Here is a 26,974-nt window from a genome sequence, read left to right as displayed (position 1 = left end):
CAGAACTTTTCCTAAAAGGGGGGGGGGCTGACTGACCTAAGGGGGGCCCGCTCCAGTCATGCTTCAATGATTCCCTATGTAATCAACCAAATTTTTCCCACGAAAGGCCCCCCCTCCCCTGGATCCGCCTATGCAAGAAATTCACAATTGTCAAATCATCACAATAGTTATAGGAGTAACTGCCTTCATATTTCAAAAACTTTAAAATATGGGTATGAACCGTAACCAATAAAGCTGATCAGTACAAGACGAACATAATTGCTACAAAATAAAATCTACAAATAAGTTAGCATTACTAGTTGTGATAGATTAAAAATATATCAGAATGGTATACATGTATATATTTACCAGATTAGCAGAACGGACCATTTGGAGCTTCTTGTTGAATTTACTTTGATAGTATTTTTGTTAATACTTTTTTTGTGATACACGATAGTAGCATTTTGACAAACGAGTGTGAACACAACATTGTTCCTGACACAAAAATGAGCAAGACACACGTTTCTTGTTTCTTTGACTTGCATTTTTTGTTACATGTATACAGGTTGTTCTTATTGTCCTATTTGGTGTAGATTCCTTGAGATTTCTATTATTATGATAGCTGCTCTTTTGAGATCTAAACTCTAACGGAATATACTAGCACACAAAAAAAAAAACTCAACAATATAAGACAAAACAAAAATCTCCCGTCCTTCTCTTAAAAACCAATCCATGTTTGACTTCGATTATTCTTATATATAAAAAAGAAAAAAATAAGCTGTGGTATGATTGCCAGGAAACATATCTTCATTATAGACCAAAGGGCATTTTGTAAACAAGTGGCCCTTAACAATGAACCAAAGCCATATGGTATATATAAATAAGGTGTGGTATGAGTACCCACGAAACAACCCCGGGAAACAACTCCCCATCAAAGTAAAAAAAATAAACAGTTATAGGTTAAAGTACGACCTGCAACATGGAGTTTTGGCTCACACCGAACAAGCTTCAAAAGGCCGAAATCGTACAGTACCTTTTTTTTAAGAAAAGGTTTCGACATGACAACACATTGGTTCATTCAAGAGAGAAAACAAACTGCCTGATTTATAATACAAAAAGAAGGAAAAAAACAGACAGTAACAAACTACAACTACGTCCATGACGGCGTTTAACAATACCCTAGCCTTGGGCAGTGGGTTAACAAAACGACACGAGAGTGGCATGATTACGTTTCACTCGCGCAATAGTGGTTCTGACCACGCCAAGTGTTTCTGTGTTAGGCGACGTCATAAACGGCACTAACAACCATGGAGTGACAGCTACAAGATAAACTGAAGAGAAGTTATCCAGCACAAAAAATATCAGTGCGTAAGAAAGATGCAACGAAGGGTTAAGAAGAGGAAATCAAAGGGAATGGAATTGCAAGTAACCGGAAAGAGAACAACTGACATGATAAAAAAGTGTATATGTGCTTCCAGTTTAATCCACATTAGTCTGTTAGAAGTCAAGGCTACCATGTGTAAATTGCTACGACATATTTTCGTGGAACTTAAACCAATCTATTTCTGGCCATACCTACTTGGTCTGTTTTTAATTTATTTTATAATCAACCTTAATATAGCAGACTACTTCATGTTCTTAATGTACGGACCAGTGAAAAAGGGACGAAGAGAAACTAGAGCACCATTGTTTTTCCGAAGAACAAGACGAGGAACAATTTATGGAGCAGGATATTAAAACTTTACTGAAGCTACTGATTGTTCATAGACATTTATACTATGGTTACATGTTTACATCTCTGTATTTCGTTTATATTATTTACATAAATCGTAAATGTTTCAACGTTCGTGTTATATTTGCATTTTTAGTTATCTAATTTCTTGTTGAGTTGCAAGCTTATAATGTTAAGACATTGTGACGGACAGGCGGGGATTGTTAGACAATGTGAAGGATAGGCGGCGGGGTTTGTTAAAAAAAGAATAACAGAGGGCAGTCATATATTTTGTTTCCATATCCGGCTTCAGTACAGTTTTCAAACTATATATAATTTCTTGATTATGCATTATATATTTGCCCACGTATTGCAGAAAGTGTATAAAAAATCTAGCTTAGCTACTACTCCTACAATTTTAATTCGAACGCAGACAAAATTTGATAATGAAATTCTTGATGTGAACTTTAAATATATGGAAAAGCTTAACTATTATCCGTTCTTCCGTGCTTCGGTGCGTGGGTTTTCAAGGCCATCAATACATTTTATACACTGTGGAAAACTACTGAAAAAAGTAACGTCGTAATTTGGCTTTTGATTATATTCAAATTGCATAATTGATCATCATCCAGTGTTATAGTATTAGTCTGTGCAATTGGATCAACCATGTTTTTATGCCCAATTTATGGGCATTATGTTTTCTGGTCTGTGCGTCCGTTCGTCTGTTCGTCCGTCCGCCCATCTGTCCCGCTTCATGTGAAAGTTTTTGGTCAAGGTAGGTTTTGATGAAGTTGAAGTCCTATAAACTTGAAACATTGTACTCATGTTCCGTATGATAAGATCTTTCTGATTGTAATGTCAAATTAGAGTTTTGTCCCCAATTTCACGGCCACTTGAACATGGAAAATGATAGTGCAATTGCTACATCCGTATAATATGGACACATTCTTGTTTAGGTCTGTAGGTATATAACGAAGTCAACACAAGTTCATATAATTTAGGCTTTGCACCCAAACAGTGCTTTTCTTATATTATAATTGTTTTGTCGGTTTCATTTCAAAGAACAAAATCATAACATTGCGTAATTCCCTTTCATATGTGTAAAAGCGTAGGTCAACAGCACTTTTGAAAGATATACTTGATTCTATCACTTGAGATGAAGCTTCCGATCACATTCAGGATCCTGCATGTTGTAGTAAGTGTCTTGTTTTCCGATATTGGTGTATTTTTTTTTATGTAAGTACCTTAGTCTGTTGTCGATAAGAAACTAGTGTGCTTGTAGACCACATCCAGGAAGCGTCTGAGCTATTGTTGTATTTTCGAAAGCAATTTTATTTGACAGAATTAAGCTAGTGTGCCTGTAAACCACATGGGCTGATCGTCTTTTTACTGTTGTGTTAATTAATGCCCTGTAATTGGACAAAAGATAGCGTGATAATTTACCACGTCCTAGGAGACTTCATGTACTTAATTCAAGTAATATAGACAAGTACATCTTCACTGGGGTAAAGCTGATGACCGTAACTGCATTCACGGTCATCCCAAGATGTCGGATGAAAAATTAGGTCAGTATCTGTATTGTCTGTTACAGTGTTTCTATATCATTTTCTTTACAAAGTATACATTGATACGATGTAAATTTATAAAAGATTCACACAGAAATCACAAATTACTACCGAAAAATGTTCTGGAAACGCGAAATTCAATTTGAAAAAATCGCTAAGATGTCCGTAAATTATTATCAAAATATTTTCAAGATGACCGTTAGGCCTACATAAAACAAGGGTGACCGTGATTGGTAAACAGATGATCGTAACTTTTAAATGATGACCCTCAATTCTAAGAATATCCGTATTTGTATTCATAGCTTTTTGTTGTGTTTGTCTCAATAGGGGCTTAGATAGCGGATATAAACATGTTTCATCAATTTTATTTTTAACTATTTGCCGTATTTTGAGTTCATGACAATGGTAGTAAATTGCAAATTTCTCGTAAACAATGAAATATTTATTGATAACGACTTTAAAATTTTAATACAAATTGACAGAGATACGACGAAAAGTTGAAGAAATAAGAATGTGTCCCTCTGAGGTGTCTCTAGTACATGCCTCATCTACACTATAATTTTCTATGTTCAGTGGACCGTTAAAATGGGGGGAAAAACTGTAATTTGGCATTATGATATGAAAGATCATATCATAGAAAACATGTGTATTAAGTTTCAAGTTGATTGGACTTCAACGTCATCAAAAACCTCCTCGACCAAAAACTTTAACCTGAGGTGGGACAGACGGAAGAACGAGCAGACGAACGGACGAACAAACGAACGGACGCACAGACCAGAAAACATAATGCCCTTGAATGGAGCATAAAAACCACTAATCAAACATATTAATATCCGGTAATCGAGCCTGTGTGTATGGTTCATGAGGAAGCAGATTAAAATCTTAGTTTGTCTTTATATATGAATAACATTGCTGTACATACAAATTGACAAGGTTCCCCTCAGTGGTGGATTTAAGGGGGGGGGGGGTCCGGGGGTTGGAACCCCCTTTTTATTTACCGATCAGTGCATTTGAATGGGGACACATTGTTTGAACCCCCTTTACCCTGGGTTGGGACCCCCTTTTTTTAAATGGCTTAATCCGCCCCTGCCCCTTGTGATACGCTATACGCACAAGACTATTTTAAGGATCTATTTTGCTGGAGCTCGCCTTCACTAGTTTAGTCGTAGTATTTTAAAAACAGGTTCTGTTATTTTACTTGCAGGACAAAATAGAAGACAAATCAAAGACGATATAATATCAATGGGTGTACATCCATTGGCATTTTTATAAAACGTGCATTTATTATATGTCTTTACAAGAGTTTCCAGAAATAACAAAACATCTTTTGGCTTTTAGTTGGAGGCTGTGCAGCACACTTTTTTTTTTATTATACTTGTAAGGTGTCATTTAATCGCGCTTTTGTTGCATGTTTTCCCCACTTTTTCAGGTGCATGTCTTGTTGCATGTTCATTTAAAAAATTATACCCTCTTCCGTAAAAAAAAGATATATATGGTGAACTTTGTATTTAAAGCACGTCTTATTTTCTCCTACCTATAGGATAATACTCTCATATAAATACGTTTTATATTAACACCATTAATCATTTGACACAAAAAAAGTAGTTATACAAATACGGATATTTCTTAAAATTGACGATCATCCTTTAAAAGTTACGGTCATCATTTAGAAATTACGGTCATCATTTATAAATTACGGTCATCTTTTAGACAATTACGGTCACCCTTGTTATGAATTGCTGATTCTGTTACGGTCATCTCGATTGTGATTTACGGTCATCTTAGCGATTTTTTTTAAATCGAATTTCCTGTTTCATGCTCATTTCTAGGAAGTATTTTGTGATTTCCGTGTGATTCTTTAATAAATCTACATCGTATCAATCAATGTCTCCTTTGTAAAGAAAATGATATAGAAACACTGTAACAGACAATACAGATACTGACCTAATTTTTCATCCGACATCTTGGGATGACCGTGAATGCAGTTACGGTCATCAGCTTTACCCCAGTGATTTTACAATCATTCCACACACCAAATAAAGGTAAGGTTAACTTTTGATTGAATTATCTGAGAAACAGACCAAATCTCCTAAACTATACAATTCAATACAATATTTTTCCAAATCAAAGGGCCCATTAAGAGCATAACATTAATAACAATTAAGAATTGAATGCTTCTTTTTGTAACATCATTGGGGTGTAAAAGCGTTGGCCGAAGTACATTTTGTATGAAGCGCTTCCGCTTCATAAAACATGACCAAGTATTGCCTGACCAATTTAGAACATATTCACACTTTCGAGTGACCTTACAAAATTATCCTTTCCCATTGTAATATTCAAACCTAAATAAGAGTTCACTTTTATAATTAACTAAATGTAAAACATAGGTTATCATCATTGCAATGGATGGAATGAAAAGGCTCGGACATAGTTTGTGAGGACCGAATGGATAAACTGTTTTTTTTTCTGCTTCAGGTAAAATTCATTACTTATATATCTTGAGATTTTGTTATTTCAAAAAGCAACACAATGTTATATAAATCTCCTTTTTTTGAAATTTGACTTTTTCTATAAATATAGAGTGAAATTCAAAACAGTGTGGCTGTGGCCATTGATTGACACATTAAATTCATCCATTGACTGGTACAATTTACATGAACGTTTGTCTGTAACGACCACTGTTCACGACGTACCTACGATAGACATTTAAACTGTGGGGTCACCAAAGGTTTCTTAGCGCCTTTAATTATAAAATAATTCAAAAAATTAATCAGGAATAACCTTTATGTTTTGATTTATATTATTGATATAAATCAAAACATCGTGTTATTTCTGATTAATTTTTCGAATTACTTTATTAAGGTGTTGAGAACCTTTGGTGACCCCATAGCTTAAGTGTCTTTAAAAAGTACATAGTGAGCAGTGGTCGTTACATACAAACATTCACATAAATTGTCCCAGTCAATGGATGAATTTAATGTGTCAATCAATGGCCACAGCCACACTGTTTTGAATTTCATTCTAAAACTCTCTGTTTAAATATTTAAATTCAGACCATTCAACGTTAAATGCTCACTTTTTATTGATAAATTAACATGTATTGTGTTTTTTTCCGAAAAAAAATTCTTTGCCTTATATATCAGCAGTCTGGCATTGTTTTCTTGATAGAAAAAAAAAATCATTAGTGCAGTTATTAAGAGTTCACTTTCATAATTAACTGACAATGAAAAGTCATTCATGTATAGCATTTGATAGTGCATGGAAAACCATGTACTATGAAAATTAGAGGGGAAAAACTGACTTTCCATTGGACGAGAAGGGGTGAGTATGTTCTAAGTACTATTAATTGAGTATGTTATTTTGTTTTACTCCACATGATCCAAATTGGATATTTACACATTTTTTATTTATCCCATTATCAATATAATCTGAGACTACTATAACCAAGGATTTTACTATACAAATCCTTGCCATAACTAATGTGTTTATATAGTAGTCTCAGCTTATATTATATGACTTATATGTCTCTGTCGGTATATATTATCAAGGATTTGGATACTATTTAAAGATGTTACTAAACAAAACGTCGATTACAGCCACATATCATGAGACTTTTTTTTTTTAAAGTCACTAATGACAAATGACATCGAAAAGTTGTTATCTTAAAATTATTTGATTTCGGGAATTGTATTGTTTTAAATAACAAGAAACAATAGGTTGTTTGTGTGTAGTATGTTTTTCATATTCCTCGACATCCGCCCTTGCAATATAACAGATTAATTGTATATCTATTTACATGTACTCTTATGGTGTTATTAATCTATGTGGTAATTCTATTAATTGTCCCTCCAAACCACCTGGATAACGGTCATGTGTAAATAATCCGTAGACCATGTATACAGATTATTGTCATTGCTTTCCGAAATATGAATTAAATTGAGAAAAAAATAAGCATAGTCATTTTAAGTACAGTCGTAGCCTTGAGGTCGTAAGGTCAAGACAAATGACAAGGCAATATAGTTACGAAACGTGCAACTTGTCACCTGTTCTCACGTGTCTTGATTTTGGAGGCGTGTCTGTATTGCATTTACATTGGTCAATCCACGGAGGTGTGTCGGGAAAATCCATAAGTGAACATGGATATATATAATAAGAATAACAGTGAATATATTATTATCGAGGAAACGTCAGCCAGGTAAGTTCATCTGGACTGATGTAGAATCAATAATTAATGTATTAGGGTTATACTTGTTTTCACGGCACAATGAGAACTAAATTATCTCATTCGCAAGGGATTTACCATTTGAATATTTAAATTTAAATTTGATATCATATTGATATACTGGATGTTAAGGAAGTAAAGACAATGATTTTGCAGAAAAAACTCTCCAACCCTCCCCCATTTTAAACGATATTTCAAGTAATGAGTAGGATGAATTTGTTTTGGGTTGAGGTTTTGGGACATCTGTTTCGATAGATGAAGATTATATAAATGTTCTATGCTAATATAACCCAAACGTTCCAAAGCGTTAAAGCAAGTATAAAGCTGAACATAATGCCAATAACCAAAAATTAAATTAAAAAAAGGGGGGCGGGTTAAATAATAGATATCTTCAACTCTATGTATAACAAGTTTTGTAAGTATGTGTTTTAGCATATTTCTTATTTTTTTTTGCATTTTATAAAGGACTTCATTGATATATATATCAATTGGACACAGTCTGTTTATATAGTGATGCTACATGAAATTGATAATGATTTTAATTTTTTAGAAGCAAGATATTCAGTGGGTCCCCTTAATATGTAGTTAGTTTATGTCTGTCATATTTTTTTATGAAATTGTATTGTTATAAATAAGGCTGTTAGTTTTCATGTCTGAATTCTTCCACATTTCATGTCAGGACCTTTTATAGCTGACTAAGCAGTATTGGTTTGTCTCATTGTTTACGATCTTTTAAGGCCTATTATTGTTTATATCCACTTCGTTGGAACTTTGGTGAATAATTATCTCATTTGGAATCATACTGCATCTTCTTATATTTATTAGGGCCCCGCCAAAGGCGGGTCACCCTATAGTGATCAGTCTGTCCGTCCGTCTGTCCGTCCGTCTGTCTGTCTGTCTGTCTGTCTGTCCGTCCGTCCGTAACACTTTGTGTCCGCTCCATATCTAGAGAACTATTATGATTTCATACTTTATACTTTACATGTTTATTAACCACCACCAGAGGGCGTGTCATGATGTATGTACAACTTCCTAGGTCAAAGGTCAAGGTAAAAAAACTTTGGTTTCAGTTGACAACCCTGTGTCCTGTGGTGAAGATCGTGTCCGCTCTATATCTTGAGAACCGTTATGATTTCAAAGTTTATACTTGACATGTATATGAACCAACACCAGAGGGTGTGTCATAATTTATGAACAACTGCCTAGGGCAAAGTTCAAGGTCAAAAACTTTGGTTTCAGTTGACAACCCCATGTCCTATGGTAAAGATCTTGTCCGCTCTATATCTTGAGAACCGTTATCATTTCAAAGTTTATACTTGACATGTTTATAAACCAACACCAAAGGGTGTGTCATAATTTATTTACAACTTCCTAGGTCAAAGGTCAAGGTCAAAAACTTTGATTTCAGTTGACAAACCCATGTCTTATGGTAAAGATACAATTTTTTAATGCACATTATTCACAGCGGGGCCCACAGAGATGGCTCCCACCTCAATGATATCTAGTATTAGGTATAATTATATTTATAAGGTATGTTTCTTGTCAAAAGATATTTTATTGAAATAAAAAAAGGGAGATATTTGGCAAGACCATTTATAGATTTGTTGTGTTGTTGGAATTCTTTCTCATGGATCACACCATTTTTATTCATAGATATAATTAGATATATATTTTTACAATTTCTAATATGGATGAAGCACTTGATATCCTAGCTGTTTAAATTGATTGAAGTGGCTCATGATTAAAATTGAGAATTGAAATAATTGTCTGTTTATTTTTTTACATTCTTGATATTTTGTTAAAAGGTGCTGCGTCTTGTTTCATTTACATCGCCGTTAGCCATAAAAGGGAGGTAACAATGAAAACTTCAGTACTTACAGGAAAAGAGAATTTTCAGTCTTTAAAACCACCAGATTTATCTTGTTGTACTAAACAGTAAGTAGATTTAAAGATTTATAGACACAACAATAAAAAAAATGAATGCCTTTTCAGGCACATTGTCAAAAGTTGGTTTAAACAGTAATGCCTCGTTCACACGCACCTTTAATTCGAATTGCATTCGAATCGAATGTGAATCGAATTCGCTGATCGCATTCACACACTCTTCAATTTTAGTTCGAATTAACTAATGCGCATTAGAAATACGGTTTGTTAATCCGAATTAAAAGTTAACGTTGTTAGGACAGTAAAGGGAATTTGACGCGCATTCCAATTCGAATTAGAATTGATGTTAGGACGTTAAACGTTTCGAATGTGAAATAAACTAATTCAAATTAGTTAATGCGAATCGAATTAGAATTACGTGTGAACTCAGCATTAGACACTGATCACAAGTGAGAAGTGGCATACAGAACTTTCCACAGCTAATTCATCTTATCTACCAAGATATATATGCAGAATTGGAAAGCATTAGAAACTCTGAAAAATGTAAATATCAAACACAATAGTGGAATCTGTTCTGACTCTTAAGATAATGCATGGTCAAGATTTGATGTTTTTTTAACAAACCAAAATACACAACATCATCAGTCCATGGTTGCATTCATCAAATACTGAAAGCTGTTAGTTTTATAAGATAAGGCAAATCAAATGTACAATTGAACAAAGAAGAAATGAGAACAAGCAAAAATACAAGATTTATCAAAACACAAACAAGGAAAGTTGAAATATATATATGAAAATAAAAAGTGTGCAAATAAACAAAAATTTTTACTGGGAAACGAGAGAAGTTTTCATCAATAAGCAATTTGTCCATCTTATATGTGTTAAGGAAATTGCTTTGAAACCTTTGTCATCATTTGAACACCAGTATTCTGTGAAACCTCACAATGATAATAATAGTAAAAATCCTCATTCAATAAGATACCATTTTGAGGTATATGACACAATTGAAACATGATAAACATGGCAAAATTCATATACATATACCGAAAACAATTGGTTATGTTACTCCCAATGATGTTAACTTTCAAAATAAAACTGAAAGCAGATTTTGTAAAATTCAACATTTTAAAATTCGAAAAATGCAGCACTATATTAAGCATGAATCACTTTTGAACTATGTCATTGCCTAAACTTATAAAATCTGCTTGCAGTTTATATTCAGGCTCCATTTACTTGCCTTTTGTTTAAACACCATGAAAACCAATATCTGAGATCTTTGACCTTACTGTGGATTAATTATTATTTGTTGGATACCATTTTTCGGGGATTTCATGGGTATAGGTAAACCATGAAATTTAATGTTCAACGAATGACAAATTTTCTGAAGGCTTGTTTGAAGACTTAGACAAAACCACAAAATTTAATGTCCACGAACATGCAAGTTTTCCTTCATCCACGAAAATTGGTACCCATGAAAATAAATGAATCCACAGTATTTAGAAATATGTATGCAAGCATTTTAATGGAAACCATATTTCAGACAGTTGCAAGACTATTTTGAGAACAGTTATGAGCTGAACGAGAGTCTGTTTTTATCTCTGAAAGGTAATTGTATCCATAGCATGTCTAGTTTTTCGTTATAAGGTATTTGTATCCAAACTTTGTCTGTTTTTATCACTGAAAGGTAATTGTATCCAAACTTTTTTGTTTTTACCTTTGAAAGGTAATTGTATCCAATAATTGTCTGTTTTCATCCCAGAAAGTCCTATTTGTATCCAAACTTTGTCTGTTTTTATTTCTGAAAGGAAATTACATATGTATATCCAAACTTTGTATGTTTCCATCTCTGAAAGGTAATTTTAGCCAAACTTTGTATGTTTTATCTCTGGAAGGTAATTATCCAAACTTTGTCTATCATCATCTCGGTACAGGAATTGTACCCAAACTTTATTTACATCTAAGCTCACCTGGCCCTTTCTCATCACTTGGCGTACGTTGTCCGTCGTCGTCATTGTCCATCGTCGTCGTTAACTTTTACAAAAATCTTCTCCTCTGGAACTACTGGGCCAAATTTAACCAAACTTGGCCACAATCATCATTGGGGTATCTTGTTAAAAAATGTGTCTAGTGACCCGGCACACCATCCAAGATGGCTGCCATGGCTAAAAATAGAACATAGGGGTTAAATGTAGATTTTGGCTTATATCTCTGAAACCAAAGCATTAAGAGCAAATTTGACATGGGGAAAAATTGTGTATCAGGTCAAGATCTATCTGCAGTGAAATATCAGATGAATCGTACAACCGTTTGTTAGGTTGCTGCCCCTGAATTGGTAATTTTAAGAAAATTTTGCAGCTTTTGGTTATTATCTTGAATATTATTATAGATAGAGATAAACTGTAAACAGCAATAATGTACATGTACAGCAAAGTAAGACCTAACAAATTAGTCAATATGACCAAAGTGGTCAATTGAGCCCTTAAGGAGTTATTGCCCTTAATAGTTATTTTTTACAATTTTCATAAATTTTGTCAATTTTTACAAAATATTTCCCACTTTAACAACTGGTCCAAGTTCATTATAGAAAGAGATAATTGTAAGCAGCAAGAATGTTCAGTAAAGTAAGATCTACAAACATATCACCATCGCCAAACACAATTTTGTCGTAAATTCATCTGTGTCCTTTGTTCAATAGGCACCTCTTGTTTTATCTCTACAAGGTAGTTGTATAAATAGTATGCAGTGTGTAATTTTTTTAAAATTGATTGCTATGAAATTGCTTGATTATCTATTCTAAGAAAAAGAGATCATTTTAGTACGTAAAAGAAACTTTTCTTGATTGGAATTAAACCTTGTGGAGTGACCATAGACTTGAGTGAAAGATGCCATAATAAAACGTTGAAATTAAAATTAATTTATTCTGTATAAGAGCAGCACCATTATATGAAAAGCATGCACAGGGAGTCAAAATCAATATCCACTATGTTTTCAAATGCATATAACATTTTCTTTAAAATAAATATTTTTTTCATTGTTTTTTACATTTTGTTTCTGTCAATACTTCAGAAAGGCAATAATGGGAGATAACTCTAAATTTTAAAAAGTCACTTTGACATCAATGGTTCAAACATCTACAGAAAATAGAGTCTGTCCACAAGGCATTATTTAATATGGTTAGAGTGGCTTTAGACACCTTTTATTAGTAAATCTTTATCTCATTATGAATTTTTGTCCTGTACTTTAAGAATCTTATCCATGTGTACTAGATAGAGGATCAATATTAAGTTATTTGGACCTTGAAGTCTTATCATACCTAGCTACAACATGTCACAAGTTAAATTTCTGGTACATTTTAATGTAACATAGATCACATGCACTGATACAAACATTCACTGTATCATTTTGTATGTTCATAGTATATTCTCCTGTTGAATTGGCATATGAAAAGTTTATCTGTTTTTCAATTTGCATAATTTCCCCCCTGAAAATCCTGTATATTGTTACATAGTGCAAGATGTCCATTACTAGCCCTATGAAAGCAAAACATTTAAGCTAATGGCCAAAAAAAGAGAATAAAGGGCAAACAAATAAAGAATCAAGTAAAATAGACAAAAAATAGAGAATAATAGGATTCTACATATAAAGAATTGCTTATAGTAGGGTTTTAAATGACAATTTTTTATTTGTAACTAGTATAAATTAGACTGTATTTGACACAATTCAATATATATTTCAGAGGACGACATTTTCTACAAATGTCCAGATCGCCTACGACTACCATTGATTTTCTACTTCTGTCATACATCAGTTGTATACGTCAACAAGCTGGTTCTAAGTGGACTATTGAAGGTATATCTCTTCCATGACTAAGGACTAGAGTTGTATTATCACAAATAGGAAAACAGTAAAAATGCATCTAGAAAAATATTAAGTCAACTGTTCTGTTACATTAATAATAGGTAAAGAACCACTAATGCTGCTGGGTCAGAAACAGCATACAAGAAAGTACCTGGTAGTACATATTTTAAACAAAATAGTTCCTACACATAGCTGTAATTTTGTTAATAAGTAAAAGAATGCATAATAGTGTAATTAAATGAAATCTTAAGGACTTTGGATTACTGTAGAACCCTTGAACATTTCTTTCAAAATAAAAAAATAATATATGAAATTCAAAAAGGTAGTCATATTTGCCCTGATGCTCAGATCATAAGAACCTGTTTTTGTATTAACCAAATTTTAGGAATCAGTGCTTTCACATATGCAATTTTAAAAAGTTATGTTGATTTTTTTCTGCAGAAGTCATGATAAGGAACATAACACAAACTTGCTATGAAGTTGCAGAATTTAACACTGAAAGCTATGGGACTATGAAAATGCAAAAGTTAACATAGAATTTGAAACAATGCTTGAGGCGAGTGATGATGTATTTTTGTCTATTTTGGAAAGAGTTAACTTAGAATTTGAGACAATGTTTTGGACGGTTTATGATGTTTTTTTGTCTTTTTAGGAGAGAGTTAATTTAGAATTTGAGACAATGTTTGAGACAGGTGTTGATGAGATGTCGTGGGATGACACTGTAAGTTCTATTTTCAGCAAAATGCATTGAGTATGTAAGTAAAGTTAATACCTTTGTCTAGTTTGCTTTCTAGCTGAACCATGAAGTCATTATTAGGTAAGGTGTACTACCCTCCTTAAGCAGTAGTCTAGTCCTACAGACACATAGATTGGTTGTCTGTCAGACTTGTCTACTTTTAAAAGAGGGTAGTATACTTAACCTAGGTTAACCCTTTCCTCCATAGTGACGCCTTTTGACGCCACCCCCTTTACTCCATAATAAAGCCTTTTGACACCTGTGAAGTACCTCAGTTGAAATACTTTGACTACAAAATGTCTGCTTCAGACTTAATAAAATTTGTATCCAATATGAAAAGGATATTCATAAGAATATCTGATTTGAATTTATTTGATGAAATATTTGTTTTTCACAATTTGTTTATACTTTAAGGCATATTTTTAGCATTTTATTGAAAAATCCTATGCAAATCAAGTATGCAAAAAAAAAAGAATGTCAATGGAGGAAAGGGTTAAGGTAAAGGTAAGGTTCAGCTAGTAAGCAAGCTAGACAAAGATATTACCTTTACCTACATACTCAATGCATTTTGCTGTAATTTAAATTTTCCATGTTTTAATTGCTTAATGTTGACAATACTATATCAAGCTTTAAGATTTAATAGACATTTTATTGTCAACAGATGGTGAGTGTTGGAGGGATGAGGAGCAGAGATTTTTTATCAATAGATCAATAGTGTAGGCTTATCTTCTTCACAATAAACTGGTCTGCAAAGAAAACCTTTCAAACATATGCTAAATAGTTTTAGTAAACTTATCTAGAACATAGACTTTTTAGAGCTTGCTATCATTTTAAAACTATTTATGATGACTAGGTGTGGTCATCTTCTTTTTACTCTCATATTTTTATGCCCCATTATGTTTTCTGGTCTATGGGTCCGTTCGTCCGTCTGTCTGTCCTGCTTCAGGTTTAAGATTTTGGTCAAGGTAGTTTTTAGTGAAGTTGAAGTGCAATCGACTTGAAACCTTAGTACACATTTTCCCTATGAAATGATCTTTCTAATTTTAATGCCAAATTAGAGTTTTTACCCCATTTTCACAGTCCACTGAACATAGAAAATAATAGTGCGGATGGGGCATCCGTGTACTAGGGACACATTCTTGTTTTGGATATTCATTTTCATAGTGTTTTACTGTTTTATCTCATTTGAATAGTTGTGTTTCAATGGGCTTTGTCCATACATATCTAATGTTGAAAATGTTTTTTGGTTTTTCTTTACAGGAGAATTATCGTATGGGTGGAAGTTATAAATGGCCATCAGTAAATGAAGTTATGGACTATCGTAGAACTGTAAGGAATATCATCATCAAAATGATACAAGACACACCACTTGTGCTGCCAATAACAAAGGAGAGTCCATGGGTAGGTTTATATTTGGCTATATAAAGGGAGGTAACTTGTGAAGGAATAGATCCCAGAAATGTATTTATGAAATTTGAGCATTAAAATGACATACTTTTTGTGCTACCTAATTCAAAGGAGAGTCCTTTGGTATGTTAATATTTGACATATTAAAGGGAGACAACTAGTGAACAAAAAGTTACAAAAACATGGCATGTTTTGTCACTACACATAAAAGAATTTAAAAGATAGAGACAAATAAAGGGAGGTAATTTTAAGAAGATGGAGTAAGGTAAATACAAAGTTTATTGGTAAGTTTTAATTTAAGTTTTATATTTCAGTGGGGACTATTGATGGGGATGGAACATGAAAGGATACATTTAGAAACATCTTCTGTTCTGATCCGTCAACTGCCCGTTGATATGGTAACTAAACCAGATGGATGGGTATATGGACCAATGAAATATAGTAATTATTAAAATTAATTTTAAATTTTTAATACATAAAACCTGCAGAGCATGTTATTTAGAAATTGATTTATATATTCTTCTGGGAATAAACATAGATTACACAAAATTTTCATTAAATTTTTTTTTTTTTATATACATGTATCATTTTTGTACTTTTCAGCTTATGAAGCTTATCATTGAACATGCTTTAACATTTTATGTTTTCTCAAGATACAGAAAGTTATAAAACTATTTTCTTAAGTATTTGTAAAACCAAAACTTTTATTTTATAATTGTATAAATAAACCAATTTTTCAAGACGTTATTTTATACTTATTAAGAAGTTATGTTTTGAATTAAAAAGGAACACCAGTTTACAATAGTATTTTGATTTAGATGTTTTAGCCATGGTAACAAACAAAATCTTAGCCATTCTTGTCTTCTTTAATTGTGTTCCCTCCCTTATTTTGAATTTTACAATAGAAATGGAAGAAAATTGTTATCTTGATGTGTTTGTTATTTCTTAGGTGAACCAGTGATGTCCAATCCAATGATCCGAGTTGAGGAAAGGGAGGTAACTTATGGGAAACCAGATGATTTTCCCTCTTATGGATGGGATAATGAATATGGAGAAGAAACCTCAAGGTTTGTAAAAGTGTAGCCATCTGTACAAGATAATTGTTTCTTCTAAAACGCTTTTTATAATGGTGAATTCAATGATTTATTTGTTTTATTTACCCTAATATCTGTATTAAGGCATTAAAGATTTTCATATTTTTGATAGTAGAAATAATTTTTTGAAAATCAATAATAATTTCTTCATCGTACATAATGCACATTTACTTTTTCTGCATTTGCATCAATAATTTCATTAAGGAATGACTGGGGGGTGAGTCAATAGGCAACAGAGTAGTGTAATATTTTTTTCTGTCTATGAAGAAATAACAAAAAATGTGGTACATAATGAATAACCAGCGTAGCAGGGTTATTTTAAAGTGACGTCAGCCAATCAGGAGATGTGATGCATCTTAAATTAAATGGTTTTGAAATATATAAATTAAGTACTAGATATAACAGTCCCCTGTTTTAGATTTTCTACCATCAGTTGTAATACACACTTTTGATTTATATATAGAGTTCCAGCATTTGAGGCATCCAAATATTTAGTGACCAACAGGGAATATTTAGAATTTGTACACGATGAAGGCTACAGTAAGAAAAATCTGTGGACAGAAGAAGGATGGGGCTGGAAACTATATAGACATGCTGAGCATCCAGCATTCTGGGTGTGTGATAATGGTACGTAAAGTTTTCAGAATGGCTCTGTTTCCAGCTTACCAGTATTTGTTTGGTGTCAGTGTTGGTAAAGTTGGGTTTTTTTACCAGATGAGTAATGGTTGATAAATTTTCTCACAACTCTCAATCTATCTTAGTTTTTGTTTATACATTGAAGATGTGTACCTAATTTTATGTAAATGTTTGGAGAATTATTTGTCTGCTTTAGCTTATTAATCTAGAGATACTAGTTTTTCTCAGTTTAGCTTATTTTTTTAGAAATAATGAATATCATATTCCTTAGGGGAAAAAACTGGTGTAATATGATTTACATGACACTAACCACTATCTTACTTGCTATTTCGACCATATTTGAATTATATACCGGTATATTAATTGAATTCAAACTCTGTTGAATTATTTTTTTCTAATTCTATGTTTAGGTTGTAAAGGTGGTTGTGGAGCTGCTCTGTCTTCATATTCACATTGTCACTTCAATACTGAACTGACAACCACTAATGGAGTGACCAATGGACAGAGCAATATAGTGACCAATGGACAAAGCAATGGACTTACCAATGGACAAAACAATGGAGTGACCAATGGACAAAATAATGGAATGACCAATGGACAAAGCAATGGAGTGACCAATGGGCAAAGCAATGGAGTGACCAATGGACACACCAATGGTTTTAATCGTGGAGGAACAGTGTACAAGTATGTAACTGAAAGAACACATCTTAATATATAAATGGGTCAAAGACTCAATTTGATTGGTTAAAATACATCAATATCTCTAAATTAACAAAATGAGGGAAAATACTATCTGCTTAGACATAAGGTTGACAGATAATGCTATAAGAGTTGGTCTTTGAGAATCCCTGAAAGTTCACTAAACTTCTCAAATATATGCAAATATCTTCTTCTATATACTTGAAGCCCTGTTCACATCTTCAATGTTCGTATAAAAAATATAGATTCTTTAATTGATATGATTTGAAAGCTTACTGAGAAGTTGATTATAACACTACTCTTTAATATCTAACATAAGCAATTCTAGTCACTACTTGTAATCTTTGTCCTTGTTCTAATCATACAGCAAACAAGAAGTATAAGCTTAAATACAAGAAAAAATATACAAGCTGTCAACCAATCAAAACTCAGCACACTTGTACAAATTTTTATTAAAAGGAGAATGAAATAACATTTTTAATCATTTTTTTTATTGTCAAAATGCCAGGTCAAATCAGTTTGACTTTGCAAAGCCATGAAGCAACAATTTTAGTACACTCTTCTGTATACTCCTTCATCTACTTATTTTATCCCTACAGATACAGAGCCATGTTTGATGTATTGGACATGCCATTAGACTGGCCAGTAGAAGTAAACTATCATGAAGCTCATGCCTACTGTTCATGGAAGGGCAGTGGTAATCGACTACTTACTGAAGCTGAGATGAACGTTATAAGAGATGATCAATTTCCACCAAGTGAAGGCCCAAAAAGTGATGTTATCTACCTAGACAATATAGATTTCAACCTCAACTTAAAGTTTGGATCGTCTACTGTGAGTTTAGTTGTCTTTTCTTATCTTTATGTAGTGTGAAAAAAATAGTTTTATAAAAAAAAAAAACAAGAATTGAAAATATGCCTTCTTTAAAAAAAAAATCAAAAGGAAATTAACTGGATAAGGAAGTTGTTAACTTTTAAAGTTGAAATAAACTGTTTTGATATAAAATGTATCTTTTAAATGAAAGAAAAAATATGAAGGGTTAGTATTGCTAAGGAACATAATCCCAAAGTATAAAGATATAAGTGTCACAAAGTATAAGTCTTGATGCAAGATAAAATGTCTACAATTTGAATAGCTGTACTGTTCCTGTGATAAATTGTTTTACTGAAGATTTCACCAGACTGTTTTCTCATGTACTCAATTGTTATCTGATGACCTTGTATTTATACCTAATGACCTTTCTTTTGTGTTGGTTTTACAGCCTGTGAATATGTTCCCAGCAACAGAAGCAGGCTTCCATGATGTTTATGGGAATGTCTGGCACTGGACAGAGGACCATTTCAATGGACTGTATGACTATAGGTCACATTACCTCTATGATGATTTTTCCTCACCTTGTTTTGATGGAAGACATAATATCATTCTTGTAGGTTTTATTATTTAGTTTTAAGATGTGAAAAATACTTACGTCTTCATATTCAATCTGCAGACTTAATCATTCATAACAAAAGTTATACAAGCTGCAAAGTATAAGTTTGATTTTATGGATTCTGTTTCAATTGAAGAAAGGCTAAGATAGTTTAAAAAGATGTCTTGAACAGTCAATAGAAATAAGAAGATCAATGAGAGAAGTATAGATTCCTACACTGCAACAAGTGTATTACGATATTTCTCCACTCGAGACTGTTAAATTTTATTATTTAAAGCGCGAGGCTTGCCGAGCTTTTGAAATAATTAAAATTTAACTATCGAGAGAGGAGAAATATCGTAATACACGAGTTATAGTGTCGGAATCTGTTTCTCTGATGACTTTTATCATTCTTTTTCAAAGATTGTTAGAAACTTTTGTTCTTTATATGCGACGTCATCAGGCAAGGTCGTCTTTTTTCATGACGTCACGATAGGAAAATTCAGAAGAGAGCAATACATTTTGACGTCATAATCAATTTCGACTAATCATTTGCCGAGAATAGATTTTTCACTAGTGAGGAGAAATATTTTTCTCACACTGGACAGGAAATGTGAAAATAGCACAAAAATTAGAGAACTCTCCATCCAAGTCACAATGTCACAGTACAGTCTTCAACACAGAGCCTTGACTCACACCAAACAGCAAGCTATAAAAGGGCCCCCAAATTTTTTTTCGCTGAATTTCAGATTTGTCCTTTTCTAGTTTTGAAAGATTATTCGTCAAAAACATATAGGTTATTTAAGACACACTTGTCAGTATCAACAACCTTATGTACTTGTTGGTTATTTTAAACACTTTTGTACTGACTGTTGTAAGTTAACTATATATTTTTTTGTACAGGGTGGTTCCTGGATATCGACTGGTGATGAAGCTTCAAGGTTTGCTAGATATGCTTTCAGAAGACATTTTATTCAACATGCTGGGTTTAGATTAGCTAGATCTCTGGAAACAGCAGAATTACCAGCTAGACTGATTGACTCTGAAGTATTTGTCCTGGGTATTGGTGTGCAGGGTAAATAGATAACTGCTAGTTTGATTGAATTTTTTATATTCTTTGTCAAGGGTAAAAAAATATTTTGTCAAAAGTTTATGAAACTAAACGAGCCAAACAAATTTTAGTCAAGGTATGGTACCACCTAAACTGTAAAAATGTAAAATAATTTTAAATGTATATGTAGTAGTTTCCAATCCTTCTGAATAAAAGTTATTGTGAAAATTCTTTCTTATCTTAATATGTTGTATTTACTTTGACTATTGTTCTCTGGCAGACTTTTTGGGATATAATTATTTTTAATTTATAAGAAGTACTAATTAATGATAGAATTCAATATTCCAGAATGAAGTCAATATGTATGGAGAAAAGTTGAAATAACTCAGAATATGAAATCTGTTGGTTATATTAACGTGAATTCTTGGTGGCAGTTATACATTTTGAAGTCTGATAACATAAAATACAATCATTGTAATTAGTTTATATGTTTTTGATAACACTTGTAGACTTAATACCAAATGTTCTTTCAGAAAACCCATATGTAATTGAAGAGGAAGGACACAAAGTTATGAAAGTTCCAACAACCAATAAACAATATGGATATGATGAAAAGCATCAGTTATATGGGATCCTCGAGCAGGAATTTGGTTACCGTGATCCATTGCCACTAGCCATTGCCAGACTCTGTAAAGAATACAAAACTGAAAGTGGAAACGAATCACTGTGCTGGATTGGTTGTGGAACAGGAATAGGACCAATGCATCTACACAATGTCTTTCAAAATGTATGTTTTTAACTCACAAATTATTTGTTTAGATATAATGATTTTTTTTCGTACATTCACAAAAAATTTTTGTAAAGAAGTTTTGATAATTCAGTTCATTCTAAATAAGATGGGAAACAACTCATTTGATAAACTGTAATAATTCAGAAACTGATTGACCTGTAATATTAATTTTAAGTTTTTATATATATGTCGTTACAGATTTTGGCAATAGATTATGGTGGTCGATTTATTGACACAGCTTTAAAACTTCAGAAAGGAGAACAAGTAGAATACACAAAGTCAAATGGTCAACAGGCCGTAGCAATGTTTGATGGCGTGGGATATGACAATGTTGTTTTCAAACAGGTAAATATAGACCATAGCCACATTTCACAGAAGGTAGATTACATAATGTTGTTTTCAAACTTGAAGCTTTATATAATTTAATAGTATTCTGGCTTAAATCTGTTTCAACTACATAAGATACAAAGGTACTATATTTCAAACAAGCATTAAGAAATCAGAACCAGTAATACCAAATTTTAAAAAATCAATGGCTTAGCTATGACTGCTAAAACTTGAAGTGGTATTATAAATGTTATAGTCATTTTTTATATGTAGAGTCTCTATAATGAGTTTTTCACAATACTTTTGTTTTTCCCTTAAAAATTCTGAATCAAGTAATAGACTTCAGAAGTAAATACTCAAATAAATCCTGTAGTGTGGTTTTTTTGTTTGTTGCCTTGTTTTAAAGATGTTTAATTCATGTAACTTATTAATATCTTTTAACTTACTTTTTTTTAGTTAACATGGTTACCAAATGAAGTGAACAGCCATAGTATGACGGTTGTAACCTTCTTGGACAGAACACTCAATCCTAAAGGTAACTTAGAATTGTTTGTATTAAATGTAAAGAATCAGTGAAATAAAGTGAAAGAAGCTGATTAAACAATAAATTGAAAATCACCATTTCAGAATCTAAAGCATTGTGTGTTCCTTCGCAGGAAATTAATATCTTTCGTTGAATATGAATGTTAAGTATGTTATAAGCAAATCACAACATTGTGGTGTATGCATTTGAAAATATTACTTAGAATGCATTAGATTCTTAAACAGTAAATTCCAAACTATAATTTTTTTTGTCAAATATTTTCTAAAGATTGTAAAAAAAGAGAATTACGTTTTCAAATCAGTTCAGATTTATTAAAACAGTTGTTTTATTGTTATCAATATTTAAAGTCTCTGAAAATTGATAGAACGGGCTATATGTATTTGTTTGAATATTTGACAGCATGGTTGGCTCGACTGTGGGAAGTTACAAAGGAAGGAGGACTTGTCCTAATTGTGTCTGATTGGGAAAGTGAAAAACTACAAGTCAGCCTACAAAGACAGTAAGTAAAGGATAGAATGACATTTTATAATGTAAACTACTGCTACTTGTATAGGAGGTTGATTAAATCCTTTTCAATGCTGGTTATCCCTTTTTTTCCAGTACCAGTCTTAATTTTTGGTCTTTCATCCATTTTGACCAACTTTGCAAGCCTTCCTATACCATTAATTTGTTCTTTTCCTGAATATGCATCAAACATTTGCCACTAGATATTTAGCATTTAAAATTATAATCAACATATATTAACCACCTTTGACTTTTTTTCTTGTGCCTTTATTTTGGTACACAACTTGAAACTGGCTTCTAGAATATCAAATTATCAACAGTTTTTCTAACCAAATAACCAACTACAACTTGTCACCAGATTTTAACTTGTGATGAACAGCAATGATTCTATTAGTAGAAAAGAGAACCAATTTATCAATCTGAATCACCTTGTTCGGTTTTTTACATTTTGTTGCTGAATCTTTATCATTTTATCCCATATTTATAATTGTATCTGTGTTGTTGTATTGTCTTAAACTAATTACTTATGATACAATTGACCCCAGATATTTTCTTTGTTTTATCATATTAGGTAATGCAACAAGAAAAAATGCTAAATATATCTTAATTTTAATCTTTTATTTTAATTTTTCAGTATGGTTTACATTGGAAAAAGAGAGTTGTCATATCAAGATGGTAATGCTGTTGCAATGATGACCATTTGGAAAAGAATCTGAATTTGTTGACTCAATTTTTATTGTCAGAGACAATATGTTACTACTTTTTTTATATTTTATTTACACAACTATTAATTGTACATTTTATATTGTTTTATTATTATTAATTTGATGATACATGTATTTCCCAATAACTTGTTTATTTATTAGTCCTCAAGTCGTTATATAGTGCTGATAGTAATGTGTTCCTTACATGATGGCCTTTGCTGTTCAAATATTGGTATATGTAGTTAAAATTATACCAATGAATACTTATTACATTGTTATTCTTTATTTTTAATTTGGAACATGACAGTGTAATGTTTACATATGTTTACCGTTATATTGATTTAATTTTGAATATTAATTGATAAGGATGAAGATTGTTGTTTAAAATTTTCTTTTTACATTGATAATTCAGTTTTTTTGTTTTTTTTTTATTTAGAAATCAAAATGTTACTTTATGTGTTATTAATTGTGATGAAAAAAATCCCCTTTTCTTAAATAAAGTGTTTTGAATTTTATTAGTCATTGTCTATGTATAAGATAAAACTTGTTTTACTGGCTTTTAATGTGTTATATTGTCCCAATGGGTACTTTTTTTTGTTATAATCCAAATAGTTTTCTTTGATCTATAAAATCTAAAAAAAAAAAAAAAAGTATGGTACGATTGCCATTGGGAAAACTATCAACCTGAGACAAAATGATGAAGATCTAAGCAACTTATGATGTAGTAAGTAGTTTATCAAAAAGAATAGTTTGAATGTGTTTTTTTCAAATTTGCCTGAACATTTTTCAAACTCCTGTGAGAGAGCCACTAACAATTTATCAATATTAGTAGTGCAAATAAATGCAATGTTTAAATGTAAGAGTTCTACTTTCCCTTCAAAATACTTGAACTAAAGACTGACAACAACTTTATTCACATTCTACTGAGGAAAAGTATTCACATTAAGTATGGACTGCTGCAGCACCATCATGGACAACATCTAAATGCCATATGAAGAAGAAAAGTAGAATTGAACAATTGAATTCTGGTAAAAACAAAACAAATAATAAACAAGAGGCTCTTATGAGTCCTATGTCCAAACACCTGGTTCCATTTATAAATAAGAAGATGTAGTATGAGTGGTAATGAGACTACTGTTCATCCAAGTCACAATTTGTAAAAAGTGCACAATTGTAGGTTAACATGAAGCCTTGGCTCACACAAAACAGCAAGCTATAAAGGGACTCAAAATGATATGTGTAAAACAATTCAAACTGGAAAATCAATGGTTTTATCTATATGAAAAACAGTGAGATAAACACTAATGAACCACACCAACAATCAACAACAACTGTATGTTCATTTACAACACTCACCCAACATTATAGGTTAGGTATAATTCTATCTATGATGAGCGTAAATATTACTAGCATATCATATTTGCTTGTTAATTGTAGCTGATAATTTTTGTTGTTTTAAGTTTTTTATGAACTACATATTTTTGCCGAAAATACAAAAATGGCTAAAATCTATTTGAAGTGGCAAACTACTGTAAGAAATAGACTGGGTTATTTCGCATATCATTAAGTTATTTGTGAATTTTTGAAGAAGCACATTTGTTTTAATGTTAATTGAGCTTTCTTTGATCATAACTAGTAAAAGTTCGAATATTTTGCATACAATGAAGATTACAGTAATGTCTCAACAATGCGATGGTATTGTTGGGTAAATGTCTTTGTTTTGTTTACACATCGTTGTCAATATCATGGAATTTGATGCGACTGTCGTGCAAGTGAACGATTTAGCGCTATTGAACCAGCTTCAATCCACCATATTCTAAATAAGAAAATGCCTGTACTAAGTCAGGAATATGACAGTTGTTATTCATTCGTTTGATGTGTCTGAGCTTTCGATTTTGACAATTGATTAGGGACACTCCGTTTTTTATTTTCCTCAGAGTTCAGTATTTTTGTGATTTTACTTTTTTCTCATCACTTGGTATCCATTGTTTAAAGACATAACTTTTACAAAATCTTTCCCTCTACCAAAATATACTATTCTCAGTGGTGTTAATTTGTCCAAGGTTAGTATATTCTTGACAGTGGTAGTGCTATATCTGTGTCTAGTATTAAAGTTATTCCTTATTACCATATTTTTGTGCATTTTATGCTAGCTGGTTTGGTCTTGGATGACGTGAGCTAAACTCATGAACGGATTTTATTGACTCCTTTCATTCATTAGCTACAAAACTGATAACTGCAGACTGTTAAGTCATGACGGGGTACTAACTTGAAGGTTTTGAGATTTTAAATGACTGATTGAATCCTGGGAATGAAAGGTTGGCTTAAAATCTTTGATTTCGGTTCTGTATCTTTTTCTTCTCTGACAGCAAAACGTTTTTTTTACTGAATCTGTAACTTACAATGACAGAAAGACGGGTATTCATATCCGAGTTGAGGTATAATTTCTAAATATATTCGCGTACGCGATTTGGTTGGTACATACAGTTGAAAAACTGGATGGAATTGGTACCTGTTTAAGTCTGAAAGGGTGTAGCACGACATACACGTTAAGGTTGTACCGCTTTTAACTGAGTTTGTGAACTAAAGTTGTTTTTGTTGTTGAAGAAACGAAATTTGAATTTGTTGAAGTCAAAATTCTAACATTTTTAGTTCCAGTTCTGTCATTCTGTTCTGTTATCAGGGTTGAGTTCAATATCGTAGCAGCTACGTAACGGCTACGTAGCTGCTATCAATATCTATGTAACAACAAGTCCATAGCTACACATTCAATAGTCAAAATCTACGTAGCACTACGTAGCCGCTACGATATTGAACGCAACCCTGGTAGTGAACAGTGACGATTGGAAGTAGTGATATTTGTGTTTGGAACACTTGACTATGACCTAAGATTGGCTGTTCCATTTGGAATGTAGTCATTGAAAATTACCTCGTTTAACTTTTCTACCCGTCTTGTTGTTACCGAATATTGTGATTTAAGTTCAGTAATACGATTTTCATGTAGAGCTATTTTAGTTACCCTTTCTTTGTGTTCTTATATGGGTTTTTTTGTTTGTTCCAGCTATCCTACTTGATTTAGCAGTGTGAATGTTTGATTGGACATTTTGGTCCTGGGAGTATGGCGGTACATTGTTTTTTATGAAATCCGATGTTTTTTATGGTTAGATATTTGTCGCTTTTGATCATGTACGATCTTGTAGCTTTGAATCAGATACTTGATCATGTACACCATATTTTAATGAACATATTTGGGATTCTTGATCAACTGTAGATATTTGTACTATAGTATCCGGAGATTCTAGGGGATTGGCATATCGTTCAATGTTTGGAGTATTTTGTTTCTAATCACAAGTAGATAGATCTTCCAGAAACTAGTGACGTTTATTTTAAATGTTCAAAATTGTCAATACGTACATATCGCATACCTCTAATGTAACACTGTAACGTTTCTTCACAGCTGACACAGATAACAAATTTAAATATGTAAAACATAATCTACTCTGTAAGACACATAAGTGATAGCACAGTTGTGTTTTGAGGTCCTATCCAATTCCAGAGTGTTACTGGTGATTAAGTCAAGTTATGGTAAATTTTTGCATTCATGTCTTTCATTTTTGTTAATGTGCTTTTATAGTGATTAAGATTGTAAGACAATGCTGACTGTTGTACCCAAATTGTTGACATTCTTGCCTAAGTTACCAAGTCAGGAAATTGACAGTTGTTATCCATTCGTTTAATTTTTTGAACTTTTGATTTTGCTATTTGATTTTCCGTTTTGAATTTTCCTCAAAGATCGGTTTTTGTGTGATTTTACTTTAAACGTGATTAACCTGTTACTCAATTCATTTTACCCAG

General features: G+C 32.3%; 1 protein-coding gene across 4 annotated transcripts; it reads left to right on the top strand.

Moving 5' to 3' along the window:
• Positions 1-3,049: 3,049 nt before the first annotated feature.
• LOC143056623 (uncharacterized) lies at positions 3,050-23,634 on the top strand. Of its 4 annotated transcripts, none has more exons than XM_076229794.1 (18): positions 3,050-3,166; positions 9,283-9,412; positions 10,902-10,966; positions 13,098-13,210; positions 13,872-13,940; positions 15,216-15,356; positions 15,677-15,803; positions 16,312-16,429; positions 16,920-17,083; positions 17,503-17,776; positions 18,391-18,625; positions 19,053-19,217; positions 20,103-20,274; positions 20,784-21,037; positions 21,239-21,385; positions 21,824-21,902; positions 22,311-22,410; positions 23,050-23,634. In XM_076229794.1, exons 2-18 carry the CDS (start codon positions 9,336-9,338, stop codon positions 23,129-23,131), a joined length of 2,382 nt encoding a protein of 793 aa, XP_076085909.1. In that variant the 5' UTR covers positions 3,050-3,166; positions 9,283-9,335; the 3' UTR covers positions 23,132-23,634. The 4 variants fall into 4 exon arrangements, with proteins under 4 accessions (XP_076085909.1, XP_076085901.1, XP_076085897.1 ...); XM_076229786.1 differs by lacking the exon at positions 3,050-3,166 and adding an exon at positions 3,177-3,195; XM_076229782.1 differs by lacking the exon at positions 3,050-3,166 and adding an exon at positions 5,210-5,297.
• Positions 23,635-26,974: the final 3,340 nt, after the last annotated feature.

The sequence above is a fragment of the Mytilus galloprovincialis genome, chromosome 1 (assembly GCF_965363235.1).
Source record: "Mytilus galloprovincialis chromosome 1, xbMytGall1.hap1.1, whole genome shotgun sequence".
NCBI lineage: Eukaryota > Metazoa > Mollusca > Bivalvia > Mytilida > Mytilidae > Mytilus > Mytilus galloprovincialis.
The sequence above is the reverse complement of the archived record's forward strand: the minus strand, read 5'-3'. Positions and strand labels throughout refer to the sequence as shown.